We start from the raw sequence: 15,831 nt of genomic DNA, 5'->3' as shown, positions 1-15,831 counted from the left end.
TTTTGTCCCATCGCATATGTATACATGTACAAACAAACACACATGCTGGGGCACCTACGCATGAAAACAATGCTTGCGATGCACACGTTACATATCGCCACGCACGACAGAATGGAGGACAATAATTCTAGCACCAGACCTCCTCCGAAAAGCTAAACTGATGACCTATAAGGGGCTTTAAAACTGATGCCTATAGAAAATATAGGGTACTAAAGTTTGTTGCAATTTCACGAGCGCATGCAAATTTAAGGTTTGACATGTTGGATATCCATGTACTCTATGCAACCTCGTCTTTTATATTTTACAAAAAAATTGGATAATTTATTGCTTTTTTTGCTTGTAAATCAACTTAAGCGTATTTTTTACTGAAATGTTGTGTTTGCTAGATCTTTGTGGTAATATCATGTGACAAAAAAATTGGAACTACCCCTATTGTATTCTCTAGGGTCTCCGATTTAAGAAAATATATAATGTTTTGGGTTGTGTGTACTCTTCAGTCCTAAAATTATTTTTTTAAATGTGATTTAAACAGATTTTTTAAACAGCTCTGGCGGTGAAAGGGTTAAAGGATAAGCTAAACACTCACCTTCCCTGATGAGCAGCCAATCAGTGCTCATTCCACTGCAAGGTCTCTCCCCTACCTGCTAGTCCCCAGATGCAGTGCTGGAGACAGGCAGGGAGGGGAGGAGGAGATAAACAGCGCCATGGTAAAAATATTAAACGTTTAAGTCGCCATAAAGCCCCTTTTGTTTTTAAAAGCCCCAGACATTCCTTAAAAGCACCTCAGATTTAAATATGGTTTTGGTTAAATTTTTTTTTTTTAATCAGAAAAAAGATATTGTCATGACGGACAAGTAGATTGGGGCCTCGATTTAGTCCCTGGACAAGTAGTTTTTTACAAAAATGTCCACACCCCTGCAGTTTTAATAGGAGTCCATAGTTTTACTTTAATAAAAGCAGTTTACATAGTTTCACAAATACCTGTGGATTTTCCATTGCCGCTTTTCTTATATCTGTTACTGCGCCTCCCAGACACACGTTTGCCTTTAGTAGCGGCATTGTCCTTTGTGGAAAGAGGAGCAGAGGCCAAGCTGTCCATTACTGTGTGATCGTAATCTTCACATCCCTTCTTACAACTAAGCTGACCACACATCACGTTGCAGCTTTCATTATTATTGATACTATCTTGGACATCCTTGTCTTCCAATTCAATATCTTCGCTTCCCGTCAAAGACTGCTCGTTATCACCATTTAGTTTATTCTCGTTCACATCAGAAGCAATTTGTAAAGAAATCTTCTTTGTGTCCACTTGGCTACAAAGCAAAGTTCCATCTTCCGTGCTGGTCTTCAAGGCTGTTAGTGGTTTCTCTTCTGTATTCATTATGGTGACACATAAACCATCTCCGTCACAAATCCTGGAAGTAAAAAAAAAAAGTGAATATATCAGAATATTCATCGTCATCATTATCAAGTTAGCATATTGAAGTGACTTAGCAAATGTTTGAGAATAACTAAAGGCAAAACTTTATTTTTAGTTTTGGATAGACTGCAGAGGGATTAGAACGCATGTCAGATATAATTGCTGTCTGTGCCCCTGTGAAGTAGAGTCACTATCCCCATTTGCCCTGTTTACTATTTTCCTTGAAAGTGAAAGTAAGAGAAAAACCCAAAATTTTGGGTTATCCCCAGAAAAGTAATGGAGGGGAAATCTTCCAATGGAGACACCAGTTCTGGTGACCTGGGGGGCCCCAAGAAATGTCCTTAATTTGCATGAATTTCCCATTTGGCTATGGGACAGGAAGTAAAAGGGAACTCTCCACAATGGGATATAGATGGCGGAAAAAAAAAAAAGCTGACAGCTCTCCCTTGCTCTATCCAAAAGGAAAAAAAAAAAAAATTGCCTATCGTTCTACTTTAGGAAAAATACAATTCTAATGTTCCTTTTTTGTTACTGAGGTCCAGGGTACAATACATAGACATTTCAGCTCATGGGCACAACTTTTTGGCGTGCTAGACAACAGAATTGTTATATTTGTTACCCTGTATACAGTTAAAGTGGTTCTAATGGCTTAAGGTTTTTTACCTTCATGCATTGTATGCATGAAGGTAAAAAACCTGTGTGTAGCAGCCCCCCCAGCCCACCCTAACACTTACCTGAGCCCCATCCCAACCCAACGATTTCCACGAGAACCTCCAGGGACCCTCACTCCTGATGGGTTGAGGCAGCAACGGGAGCCATTGGTTCCAGCTACAGTTAATCGTAGCCAGTGAGCCAATCAAGAGAGGGAGGGGGCGGGTCTGAGCCGTGGCTCTGTGTATCAATGGACACACAGAGCAGTGTGCTCGGGAGCAGGCCTGCTCGGGTGCCCCCATAGCAAGCTGCTTGCTATGGATGCACCTGACAGGAGGGAGTGGCCAGGAGCGCTGGCAAGGGACCTGAGAAGAGGAGGATCTGGGCTGCTCCGTGCAAAACCACCGCACACAGCAGGTAAGTATGACATGTTTTGGGTTTTTCTTCTTTCTTAATAACAAACAAGACCTTAGTATCACTTTAAGCAAATACCTGTTCAAAGTCCGCAAACTATTCAAAAAGTTGCCAGTTAATTACAGCATTGAACTATGTAGGTACATATTTTTAAAGAAGGGAACAATATTTTGTAATTAGAGTACAACAGTTTTTAAAAATTTAAAGACATTTTTCAACACCTATCCCATACTATCTCCTTCTTACTACATGGAAGCCTATTAACTGTCATGGTGTATTTATAGCAATCTGTGTGGCAACAGCATGGGGAGAAGTTCCCCATAACGGCTGTCGCTTTTGGAAAAGAGTGCGGTCTTGCCATTAATTCAGAGTTTTGTGAATGAATCAACTACAAGTACCGACAACCTTTGTGGATGTTGGTTTGTTCTCAATTAACTACCCTGGAGCTGTCGAGTGCTCTGAGTGGATTCCTCCTATCAGTATGAAACTGCCTGCTCATACGAGGTACAGACAAACAGCTACACTGACAGTCTGCAGGAGTCCTGCATGGCACCAGTGCTGGTGCAATTCTTCGCAGGCTCCCATTTACCTGAAAAAAAAATAAATAAAAAATGTGCATTTACTATTTGTTTCTTTTGAAAAAGGTGAACTAATCCTTATTTGTTTTTCATTCAACTCAGCAGGCTTAGTACAGCGATCTCTCCCACTGTGCCTTTGTGCTCTGACAGGAGGACATTCCCTTCCCCATCAGAAAACACCATCAGAATATTATAGGTTTGCAAGGGACCTATATCTTGTTCGTCCTGCTAGTCAAGGAATTACTAGCAAAAGGTAAATGGTCTTCAACAGAATAGCTTGTATGACTAAGGCTGGCCATACGCTATACAATTTTCTGTTCAATTTCTGCCCAATTTCCTTTAAATTTACCTTCAACTATGTTGTGCAAGGGCCTGCTTAATTGGATACAATTGAAAGTGTTGTTCAGGTTTGACCTCATATTATATGGTTTTTGGTAAATCTAAAGCAATTTTCTAATGAAAATTGTATGATGTATTGGCAGCCTTAGGCATTAACAGGCATATCACCTGCAGCTAGAAATGGGTGGAGGATAATATAAGGACTTAAAGCAAACAGTCCATACAGAAATGCAGACTATACCATTGCTTGCAGTCACCCCCATCTCTTACTACCTATTACCTGCCATCATTGACCCATCCTAATAAAAATGCTAGGTGCTCAACTGTAATGCTAATCAAGAAACCTCAGTACTTCCAGAGTCACTGACCCAGAAGAAGTACACAGGTCGGGTCATCTAATTTCACTGACTTTACTGCACACGTTTGGGGGTCAATAATTTAGTGAAATCAAGGCAGCTATAATTATATGGGGGAAGGGGGGGGGGGGGGGGGGCTTGGGTAACAATGGAAGCCTCTATCTTGCTTAAATTCCTATGCAGCATATCTTTGCAATACATGCACATTTCCATATTTTATGCCTTTCAAAACCATGCACATACAATAAAAGCATCTCTGGACCCTGGCACAAATAGAATTTTATTTTAGGGTTACCTACACTAAGCAAATAACATGGAACAAGTATGCAACTCACTAAGCAACTCATTCACTCCCTTATTATATCACGCCTCGACTATTGTAACTCCCTCATTGGCCTACCTCACCGCAGGCTATCCCCACTTCAGTCCATCAAGAATGCTGCCGCCAGACTCATTCACCTTACCAACCGTTCCGTATCTGGCATCCCTCTCTGCCAATCCCTCCACTGGCTTCCAATTGCACAATGGATAAAATTCAAAACGCTAACACAGATGTATAAAGCTGTTCATAACACTGCCCCAAAGTACATCACCGATCTTGTCTCCAAATATCACCCAAACCGTACTCGCCGCTCCTCACATGACCTCCTGCTCTCTAGCTCCCTTGTCTCCTCCTCCCATGCTCATCTCCAGGACTTCCCCCATCCTCTGAACTCCCTACCCCAATCCATCAGTCTATCGCCCACTCTGCTCACTTTTAGGCGCACTCTGAAAACCTCTCTCTTCAGGGAAGGCTACCCCGCCCTCAGCTAATACTGAAATTCTCTACTCTTCCAACCACTCCATTCCCCACAGTTATTTCCTCCTGTACCACTATCCCCCCCCTCCTAGATTGTAAGCTCCAAGAAGCAGGGCCCTCGAACCGCTCTTGTTTTGAATTGTATTGTTACTGTACTGTCTCGTGTACTGTCTCGTGTACGGTCTCCCACCATAATGTAAAGCGCTGAGCAAACTGTCGTCGCTATATAAATCCTGTATAATAATAATAATATGCAACCAGTGAACGGAGAACTGCTGACCTGCAGATATGTTTAGTTCAGCCATTTAGTTCAAGCAGTGAAGTATGATGAGGATAAATAAAACCAAAATATAAGCTGCACCTATGTAAATGTCATGAAACGCCATGAATAATTAATAGGCACACCATCAATGATTCAGCAAGTCAGCACTGCCCGGAATCTCAGTACAATTAGCTTTTCTCCTTCACACAACAGCTTTTCCTGTCTCTAAGTTCCCGCTTGAAAGAGTTTGTTCTACTGTTGGATTAGAGTAATTAACATAACATTTTATTTTACCAAAGAGTACACAAACTCTGTCCTGTGGCACCAATCAAAATATATGTTTTGCTTGTTGATCGAATAATAATATGACAATTATAATATGAATAAACACTAGCCATAATCGCATGTAAAATCTGAAAGGCTGGTTCAGTTGATCAACTTGGGTACATTCAGTCTGCCAATACATGATTTAAACCGTCTATGGTCAGCTTTACACTTCTGTTAGACAAATCACAAGCTGAACTACAGCAAGTACTAGTGTGGTTTAGGATAGCTTTTGTCAGATAAAGTAGATCAAAAATTTATTGTAACTTTAAAAGGCTTATTTTTTTTTTTTTTTTTTAAATAAAAAGGTTAAAATTTACCAGCTCTGTGCAACAATATTGCACAAAGCAGTTCTTTACTTGCTCTTCTGAAAGTCCCCCACCAGAGCTGTCTGCACCTTCTTCCTCCAAGTCATCCTTTAGCAAGCGGTGCGTTATTGGAGCACCCATGAAGACGTACTCCCAAGCTGGACTGTGTGCAGCCATAGTAACACACAGATCCAGTAAGCCACACCCTGCTTCTTCCTCACATGGGTTTGACCGACAGCCGCAGTAGCCTAGGTCTCCTGCATCCTCAGTGTCTCCAGTGAGACCAGAGAGTGAGAGGAGCCACACTGCAGATGGGACAGCACTGGATCTGTGGAAGGAGTCAGGTAAGCACAGCACAGTGGATAAATGGTTAGAACTTCCGCCTGGCAGTACTAGGGTCGTTGGTTTGACTCCCAACCACAAAATGTTTGCATGTTCTCCCTGTGCCTGCATGGGATCCTCCAGGCCATCCGGTTTCCTCCCCTGCTCCAAAGACATGCTGGTAAGTAAAACGGTTGCGGTCTAACTTGGCCCTAGAATGTAAATGTAATTATATATATATATTATACATACATACATACACATATATACACACACACACACACACACACACACACATATATACACACACACGTACGTAAAGTGCTGCATAAATGAGAAGTGTTTAGGGATGGGGGGGGGGGGGGGGGGTGGATGACAGTAAGTGGGGAGGGTTGTTTTTTTTTTTTCTTCTTCTTCTTATAATCTTAATGTGGTAAAGGTAAACAAACTGTTTGACTTTACAACCACTTTATTTCAATTGTGTCTAGCTGCTAGTTTAGAGTTCAATTTTAAAACAGTTTCCAGTTCTATATTTGTTTTCATGCTAAATGCTCTGCAATTTGTACCATTTAGTAGATTAAATGTACTGGGAAAAAGGACCACAAGATTTTCTGTAACATTTTAACTGTAATTTAGTTGAAAAATTGCTCAAGATTTGATTAAACATCAAAGAGTCAGACGTGAAGCTTCAAATCCATATTAATCATGTTTAATATAGATACATGGACAGTACATTAGCAGGACTGCCTTAAATGGATAAACATGCACTTATGAATTATTGCATCCATTTCTCTGCCAATAACATTAGGCCCAGATGGAAAAGCAGGAATAAAAAAACATTCTATTACAAGAAGTACTATCCTAGCTATATTTTTCTGCAATTTTTTTTATAAAGTAACACATTTACAATTGCTTAAAGAAAGCTCTGTATAAGATCTTCCTGTGTTTTCTTTGTGTCTCAGGCCACACTCTGGCCCTTGACACCAAAGGTTGGGGCGCAATCTCAGTTCAAGAAAAGGTGTACAATTTGAGCCTAGGATCCAAGGAGCAGAAGTGGGACACAGGATTGATTTTTGAAGGCTAAAGTCAAATACGTAACCAATTGAAGACCAGGCCTATTCTGTCACTTTGTTTACATGTAAAAATCAGTATTTATTGCCAGAAAATTACATAGAACCCCCAAAGTGTTATGGGGTATATATATATATATATACACATACACACACATATACACACACTGTATATACATACATACACATATATATATATACACACACACACACAGTCAACGTCCATAAATATTGGGACATCGACACAATTCTAACATTTTTGGCTCTATACACCACCACAATGGATTTGAAATGAAACTAACAAGATGTGCTTGAACTGCAGACTGTCAGCTTTAATTTGAGGGCATTTACATCCAAATCAGGTGAATGGTGTAGGAATTACAACAGTTTGCATATGTGCCTCCCACTTGTTAAGGGACCAAAAGTAATGGGACAGAATAATAATCATAAATCAAACTTTCACTTTTTAATACTTGGTTGCAAATCCTTTGCAGTCAATTACAGCCTGAAGTCTGGAACGCATAGACATCACCAGACGCTGGGTTTCATCCCTGGTGATGCTCTGCCAGGCCTCTACTGCAACTGTCTTCAGTTCCTGCTTGTTCTTGGGGCATTTTCCCTTCAGTTTTGTCTTCAGCAAGTGAAATGCATGCTCAATCGGATTCAGGTCAGGTGATTGACTTGGCCATTGCATAACATTCCACTTCTTTCCCTTAAAAAACTCTTTGGTTGCTTTTGCAGTATGCTTTGGGTCATTGTCCATCTGCACTGTGAAGCGGCGTCCAATGAGTTGTGAAGCATTTGGCTGAATATCAGCAGATAATATTGGCCAAAACACTTCAGAATTCATCCTGCTGCTTTTGTCAGCAGTCACATCATCAATAAATACAAGAGAACCAGTTCCATTGGCAGCCATACATGCCCACGCCATGACACTACCACCACCATGCTTCACGCCAGACCAACGCTTGTCAACTTGTAATTTCTACACCGTTCACCTGATTTGGATGTAAGGATGTAAATACGCTCAGATTAATGCTGACAGTCTGCAATATATATATATAAATACAGATATATCATTTTAAGCAGAGGCCCGTGGGAATAAAGTGGTGAGTTTTGCAATTTTTTATGAGAGAGAGAACGGCAGAGAGAGAGAGAATGGCAGAGAGAGAGAGAGCACGGCAGAGAGAGAGAGAGAGCGCGGCAGAGAGAGAGAGAGCGCGGCAGAGAGAGAGAGAGCGCGGCAGAGAGAGAGAGAGCGCGGCAGGGAGAGAGAGAGCGCGGCAGGGAGAGGGAGAGCGCGGCAGGGAGAGGGAGAGCGCGGCAGGGAGAGGGAGAGCGCGGCAGGGAGAGGGAGAGCGCGGCAGGGAGAGGGAGGGAGAGCGCGGCAGGGAGGGAGAGGGAGAGCGCGGCAGGGAGGGAGAGGGAGAGAGCGGCAGAGAGAGAGAGGGAGAGAGCGGCAGAGAGAGAGAGGGAGAGAGCGGCAGAGAGAGAGAGCGGCAGAGAGAGAGAGCGGCAGAGAGAGAGAGCGGCAGAGAGAGAGAGCGGCAGAGAGAGAGAGCGGCAGAGAGAGAGAGCGGCAGAGAGAGAGAGCGGCAGAGAGAGAGAGCGGCAGAGAGAGAGAGCGGCAGAGAGAGAGAGCGGCAGAGAGAGAGAGAGAGCGCGGCAGAGAGAGAGCGCGGCAGAGAAAGAGAGAGAGAGCGCGGCAGAGAGAGAGAGAGAGAGAGCGGCAGAGAGAGAGAGAGAGAGAGAGCGGCAGAGAGAGAGAGAGCGCGGCAGAGAGAGAGAGCGCGGCAGAGAGAGCGGCAGAGAGAGCGGCAGAGAGAGAGAGCGGCAGAGAGCGGCAGAGAGAGAGAGAGAGAGCGGCAGAGAGAGCGGCAGAGAGAGAGAGAGAGAGCGGCAGAGAGAGCGGCAGAGAGGGAGAGAGCGGCAGAAAGAGAGAACAAGAGAGCGAGAGCAAGAGAGAGAGAGAGAGCAAGAGAGAGAGAGAGAGAGACACAGACAGAGATAGAGGGGGAGAGGGAGAGAGACAGAGAGAGAGGAAGAACGAGAACGAGAGAAGGGATAACGGAGAACAAGAAGGAAGAACGGAGAACGAGAAGGGAGAACAAGAAAACGAGAACGGAGTTTGAAAGGGAACACGAGAGAAAGAGCAAAGGAGAGAAAGAGACATGGCAAGCTCTGCAGTAAGCTGACGACATAAAAAGAAAATAAAAAATTGTTCCTTGCAAAATCACGGTTAAAATGCATAACACATTTTTACCCTGGTGTCCCTGTGAAAAAAGTCACTCAAACCCCCCCTCCCCACAAAATCTGAATTACAGTAATCTGGCCGTTTGTTTAGAAACCCCTTCTCTATATACAGTATTTTATATATACACAGCATCATAAGAGTTGTCACCTCAGAAAAGTAAGTATGTCACCAAAAATTACCATGTGAAAATAAAGGGAAATGTATGCCTGGAAAAAAAAAACAAAAACACAAAAGCCACCACATCTAAAAGAAATAGTAATTTACAAATCTATTTTGGTTTGAAGTTTAGATGCACTTTAACTCATGATGTCAAAACGCAGGGGTGTATGGCTTTATCAGCACCTAAAAGTGAAAGTAAAGGTTTTTTTTTTGTTTTTTTAAATAAATAAACCATGTCATACTTACCTGCACTGTGAACTGGTATTGCACAGAGTAGCCGCAATCCTCCTCTTCTTGGGTTACAGCCAGTGCTCCTGGCTCCTCCTCCTACTTTCCTCAGCAGTTACAGCTGTCCAGCAGAGCACTGGTTAAAGCTTGTAGGAGGAGTTTTCATTCTCCCCCGATTGTCCTATGAGACTGCAGGACCCCTGACCCTCTGTCTGGACAGTCCTGATTGGCCCTGTGCTGATCACATGCACTCTCCCAAGAATAAGAAAAAAAAAAAAAACTCTCTAGCAATACACCCAAAAGCATGCTTGCCCTAAGGCTCTGTTCTATCCGAAGATGGATTGGGGACAGTAGAAGAAGGGGAGGATCAGAAAAGACAAGATCAAACAACCTTTTTACACAATACAGAGGATTAACCCCTTTGGTTTCACAGTTAGTATAACAAGCATGCTTTACTGCATATACAGAATGATTTTATTGTTGTGATTTTAGTAACACTTTAAGACATTCAAACCACTTGAAGAATGTGGCTCAATGCAATTAAAGCAGTGGTTCTCAACCTGTGGGTCGCGACCCCTTTGGGGGTCGAACGACCCTTTCACAGGGGTCACCTAAGACCATCAGAAAACACATATTTCCGATGTGTAAAGAGCAGCTACTGTGTAGAAAGCAGCTGATGTGTTGAAAGCAGCTACTCTGTTAAAAGCAGCTACTGTGTTGAAAGCAGCAGTATTGGAGGTAAAAGGAATCTCATGAATTATAATTACTGGGTAAATAATTTTAGGGTTGGGGGTCACCACAACATGAGAAACTGTATTAAAGGGTCACGGCATTAGGAAGGTTGAGAACCACTGAATTAAAGCATCAGTATTAAAAACTACTCCATCAGCAGGAATTTGAGCTGAAGATCACAATTCATGAGAACAGCAAAGAGAAATTCCAGCATAAAAGCTTTCCTTCCTTACAGATCAAACATATTTCCAATTCTTAAAAAATATATCCTTAGGATATTCACATGTGTAGACATCACCAAATTATTCTTCTTTCTCAACTCAATGATAGAATGGCCAGATGTTTTATAAAAGACATAGTATGTGAAACAGTCAGTACATACTCAGTTACAACATTTTTAAAACGTATTTAAAAAAAAAAAAAAAAAAAAAAAAACCACACCACAAGAAACACATGACTTTTTAATCACATACTGTACATGGCTACAGGTTGCTTTCGAATTTTGTTTTTAAAAAAATTATTAATAATAATCCACAACAACCTTTTAATGGCAATGAAAATAAAGGTGCCAGTCAGCATGGGACAGGCAAGCTTCAGCATCAACAGGAAGTGTGACGGGGTTATCCAACACATCAGCCATGGATTCAAATTTAGTGGTGGGCACTGCTAGATCTCTGCACTTTAATTTGCATGCAGTTTATCACTTTAGTAAACTGATTTTTTTAACACTTAAAAACTGTTTGTGTACAACTGATTCTCTCTTTTAAAATTGCATTTTATTTATATTTACGATATTGATGTCACCAGGGGACTCAGCATGTTATGAGTTCCCATTAGTAGGCATAACAGAACTCTGCGATCCCCAGTTAGTGATTACATGACCACAGTGCCATGCGATCTCTCCCCAGGAGGTGATAACCTACATGGCTGCCACATATGACCCAAAGTCTTCATCTGCTCTCTCTGAGGCAGACACACAAAGTAAGCTGAGAATTGTTTAATAGTAAGGACTGAGCAATGGAAGAGAATGTATCTGTTTCAGCTATGAATCCCAAAGTCATATGTAATTACAAACTCATAGCTGCCAATCTTGCGACTAGAAGAAAAACTCAAGGTTGTAGCCTGACTGTAGTGGTCTGCTGGAAGCAGTGTACTTCTGCTGTTAATGTTCTCTCCTAGGCAATGAATGAGTTTAATAAATCCCATTAAATTGGAGACTTCAGTTATTTCTACAAAGCAACTGCAACTAAAATGGCTTCATAACTTTGCCTTGTCCATTAGACGTATAGGCTGCCACTGCATACCTCAAATTCCCGAAATCCCAAACTTTGGGTTGTCCCCAGAAAAGTAATAGAAGGGAAATCTTCAAATGGGGACACTATTTCTGGTTCCCAAAGAATTCCCTTAATTTGCAGGGATTTCCTCTCACTTCCTGTTTTAACCCTCCTTTGCTCTGTCCAAAATGAAAAGAAAAGGTTTTCTTATAATTCATCTTTAGGCTACGTTCACACTAGCCTTGTTAACAAGCGGCAGGCATTTGGGAAGCGCTTTTACCGTTTCCCAAACGCCTGGGAAAATTCTGCACATTGCAGCACATAGTGCTGTTCAAACAGGAGTGTTAGGGTTGTGCTGCGTCACGGCAAAACGGACGCCTCTGGTCGAGTCAGGAGTTGAAGCCTCCTATTCAAGTCTATAGGGCCGCTCCGCACCACCCGGCCGGCGTTTGCGGTGCGGTTGGGGGGCGTTTGCGGAGCGTTAACACCATTCAAACTTCATTATAGGCGTTCGTGGGGCGTTTTTAAACGCTCGGCAAATGCCTAGCAACCGCCACTAAACCGCGCATGCGGCGTTTGCGGAGCGCCGGACCAACGCTTGTCAAACGCTATAGGGGTGTATGGCAAGAGTTGGAAAAACAGTCAAGTGTGAACGAGCCCTTAAGAAAGTGTGACAGAGCATGTATTTTGAAAGGCGGTTTAGACTAAACACAAAATTTTATTTCTGAATTGTTGCTGGAAAGCTGATATAGAACGAATGCTTCTCACTGATCACATGGGCGAGATGTCCACTAGAATTCCCAGTCCCTGCTTAGGCCCATGGCACATGTCATCCAGTTGCTGATGACAAGTCATCATGATGGGATCACTGGAAAGACTAGAGAAAAATACTCACCTATCTCCACTGTGTCACTCTTTCATTGATTGGATGAGCATTGCATTGTTCCCTTGCTAAAGGAAATGCTGCAGAATCCAGCTTGCCAGGGAGGGAGAAAATCTATCTAGTGAAAACAAGGGATTATTGATCTGCCTCTATAGCTATCCTGTCAGTTTACCATGCCTCTTTAAAAGAAGAAAGTGTTTGTGTCAAACCTAGGGTTTTATGTGAGGGGATGCAAACTCAGTACTGGCAGGTCTAAGGCTATGTTCACACTAGTCAGACAGGCATTGGGGGAAGCGTTTTTAAAGCTTCTCAAACGCCTATGAAAATTCTGCACATGGCAGAACACAGTGCTGTTCACACTGAAGCATTAGCGTTGCAGCAAAACTGATGCCTCATGTCGAGTGAGGAAGGAGTTGAAGCCTCCCATTCAAGTCTATGGTGCCGCTTCTCAAATGCCTGGCAGGCATTTGCAGGGCGGTTGTGACGTGGTTGGGAGGCATTTGCGGAGCGTTAATAACATTTAACTTCATTATAGGCATTTGTGGTGCGGTTTTGACGCCTGGCAAATGCCTATCAAACACCTCAAAACCGCACATAGGGCGTTTGGGGAGAGTTTGAGGAGCGTTAAAAACACCTGTCTAACATCTGTCAGACGCTATAGGGGCGTTTGGCAAGAGTTAGAAATAAAGCCAAGTGTGAACAAGCCCTAAGAGTCCATTCCCACCAGATGTGGTGGGACTGCATTGAGTGGTTATTCCAACGCAATTCCATCAGCACGACAAGGCAAAATGCCTTGTCTCCAGTGTACCAGATTTCCACCACTGCGTTGTGGTGGTCTGCGGATATGGTGCACTGAAAAAGTAGTGCATGCACTACTTTTTTTCTTTTGCAACTCACAGCAGCGAAAAGCACCACCACGCACTGCACGGCAGCCAACCAAACTTAATGAAATGTCTGTGTGACTTTTCAAAAAAATGTTTTTCTTTTTTAAATGAAAAGGAGGGGGAACAGCAGTGCGGTACAGAGTGGTGATTCCCAATGGACAGCAACGCACACCAGCAGCTGCATTTTAAGGTGGAGGCTGCTATGAATGAACCCTAAGGCAAGGTTCACACTATTTTACAGCTGTGCAAGTCGTATTTGCTCAGGCTCGGCAACCCATTCATTTCAAGGAGTTCTATCCACTGATACCCCACTGAGCAGAGCAGCACAGGTGAATGACAGGCTCTGCTCTGACTCTGCTTTTGCAGAGCAGACACAGTCATAGCCCAATCTGCTCTATAGGCAGTCGGATGTAAACGGACTGGCTGTCCATTTACACAAGACTGCTCTCCAATTTGATCCACCAAGACTGCAGATTGCATTGGTAGTAGGTAGATGTAAACGACTCTGTAGAACAGAATAGAGGGTCCGGTAGGCCCTGACCAACCTGATCAGACCACTCATTTGAAAGGGGCCTTGCAGTGGTAGACAGAATTTTCCCCTTATTGACAGCTAAAGAGGATCGCTGGTGCCATGACACTGGTTCTGCCAGACTGAACTGGCCCTAAACTATGCCGGCACAATCAGATGGGATGTCATTTTGCAGACCATACATGGTTCAAAATTCGGCGAGCTCAGAAGGAACTGGCAGAAATTCAATCCATTTATGGTCACTCGCGTTCAAATCGATCCATCAAATCGATTTTTCATGAACAGATCTTTTGGTATATTTAGGCTCAACCAGCACTACAGCCATTCGGCTGCAATGCTGATCAGTGTATTCTATAGGCTGTGGAGTCCCATTGTCAGAATACAAAAACATAGCAGAAAGGATTTCCCTATACATCTCAAATGAGTGGATGGGGAAAATCGGTTGTTTTTTCTTTCAGCCAACTGACTGCATTAAAAAAAATATGAGTAATGCATGGCCAGCTTTAGTCACAGCTCAAGAAAGCCCAAGACACGTCTGGAGGAACCCTGGTTTAGAATACCTCCTCCTATAGAGGGCAGCACCTTCAATGAGTCATATGTAAGTCCCTAACCTAGATAAAATAGAAAACCATTGGAATACCATCTCTGAATCGATTTACAAAATGTATTAATTACAATCACATGAATAGGCAAGCAGCAAAGGCCAGGGCAATCCTTGAGCTTCAGGGTTGAAGCTCAAGGATTAAACTGCTCAACTAAAAGTTTTTATTTGACAACTGTGTCCTCTGACTGTGCTTCAATTAAATCTCAGTTAAATCCATATCCAGACAGAGGGAATTCAAATAAAAGTTTATGTTGACAAGGAGTCAACTTAGCAACCACAATGCTAGACAGCCAAAGGCAGCAGAAACAAGTCACTGGTTTACAGCGTACTGTGATCAAAAGGTCTGTATACAATAAAAAGAAGTAAATAACCACCAGTTCTATGGGCAGAAAACCTTCTTAAAGCCAACCCCCCCCCCAAATTAATATATATATTTTATATATATATATATATATATATATATATATATATATATATATATATATATATATATATATATATATATATATATATATATATATATAAAATCACACACACGGTAAAATATGTATAAGGTGCTACTAACATTACATGGGTCAAACAACCCATGAAATCCATACATGCAAAGAAACCAAAACAAATACGTTCAGAAATTAAATTATGTATAATAGAATGGAATGACACAAGGAAAAATGGTTTGAACACGCTAACTGAAATGTATTTAATACTTCATACAAAATCCTTTGTTGGTAATGATAGCTTCAAGACTCCTCCTGTATGGAGAAACTAGTCACTTGCATTGCTCAGGCATCATTTTGGCACATTCTTCCACACAGTCAGTCTTCAAATCTTGAAGATTCCGTGGGCCTCTTCTATGAACTTTGATCTTTAGTTCTTTCCATAGATTTTCTATTGGATTCAAGTCTGGTGATTAGCTGAGCTATCCTACCAGCTTTATTTTCTTTGAAACCAATTGAGTTTCCTTTGTGTTTGGGGTCATTGTCTTGCTGAAATTTCCACCCTCGTTTCATCTTCATCATCCTGGTAGATGGCAGCATTTTTTTTATTAAGAATGTATTGGGACATTTTTCCATTCATCTTTCCTTCAATGATATGAAGTTTGCCAGTACATATGCTGAAAAACAGCACTACAACATGATGTTCCCACCAAACGACACTGTTGGCATGGTGTTTTTGGGGTGATGTGCAGTGCCATTTGACCTCCAAACATGGTGTGTATTATGGCATCCAAAGATTTCAATTTTGGTCTCATCTGACCAGACTATATTCTCCCAGTACTTCACAGGCTTGTCTAAATGTTGTGCAGCAAACAAACTAGCTTCAACATGCTTTTTCTTAAGCAATGGAGTCTTTCGTGGGAGCGTGCATACAGGCCATGGTGGTTGAGTGCATTACTTTTCTTTGAAGCAATTGTACCTGCTAATTCCAGGTCTTTCTGCAGC

The 15,831-nt window shown here is 42.2% G+C and overlaps 1 protein-coding gene across 1 annotated transcript in view; it reads right to left on the bottom strand.

Moving 5' to 3' along the window:
• The window catches only part of CNST (consortin, connexin sorting protein), a 160,961-nt gene that overhangs the window by 115,488 nt on the left and 29,642 nt on the right, over positions 1 to 15,831 (bottom strand). Inside the window, exon 2 of the mRNA XM_089693288.1 lies at positions 982 to 1,415. Within this exon, the coding sequence (XP_089549414.1) occupies positions 982 to 1,381 (400 nt within the window). The 5' untranslated portion in view covers positions 1,382 to 1,415. The remainder of the gene's footprint in view (positions 1 to 981; positions 1,416 to 15,831) is intronic.

Source organism: Staurois parvus, unplaced genomic scaffold, assembly GCF_062004578.1.
Source record: "Staurois parvus isolate SC_StPar_1 unplaced genomic scaffold, SC_StPar_1.0 ptg000619l, whole genome shotgun sequence".
Taxonomy (NCBI): domain Eukaryota; kingdom Metazoa; phylum Chordata; class Amphibia; order Anura; family Ranidae; genus Staurois; species Staurois parvus.
This window is presented reverse-complemented; position numbering and strand designations above follow the sequence as displayed.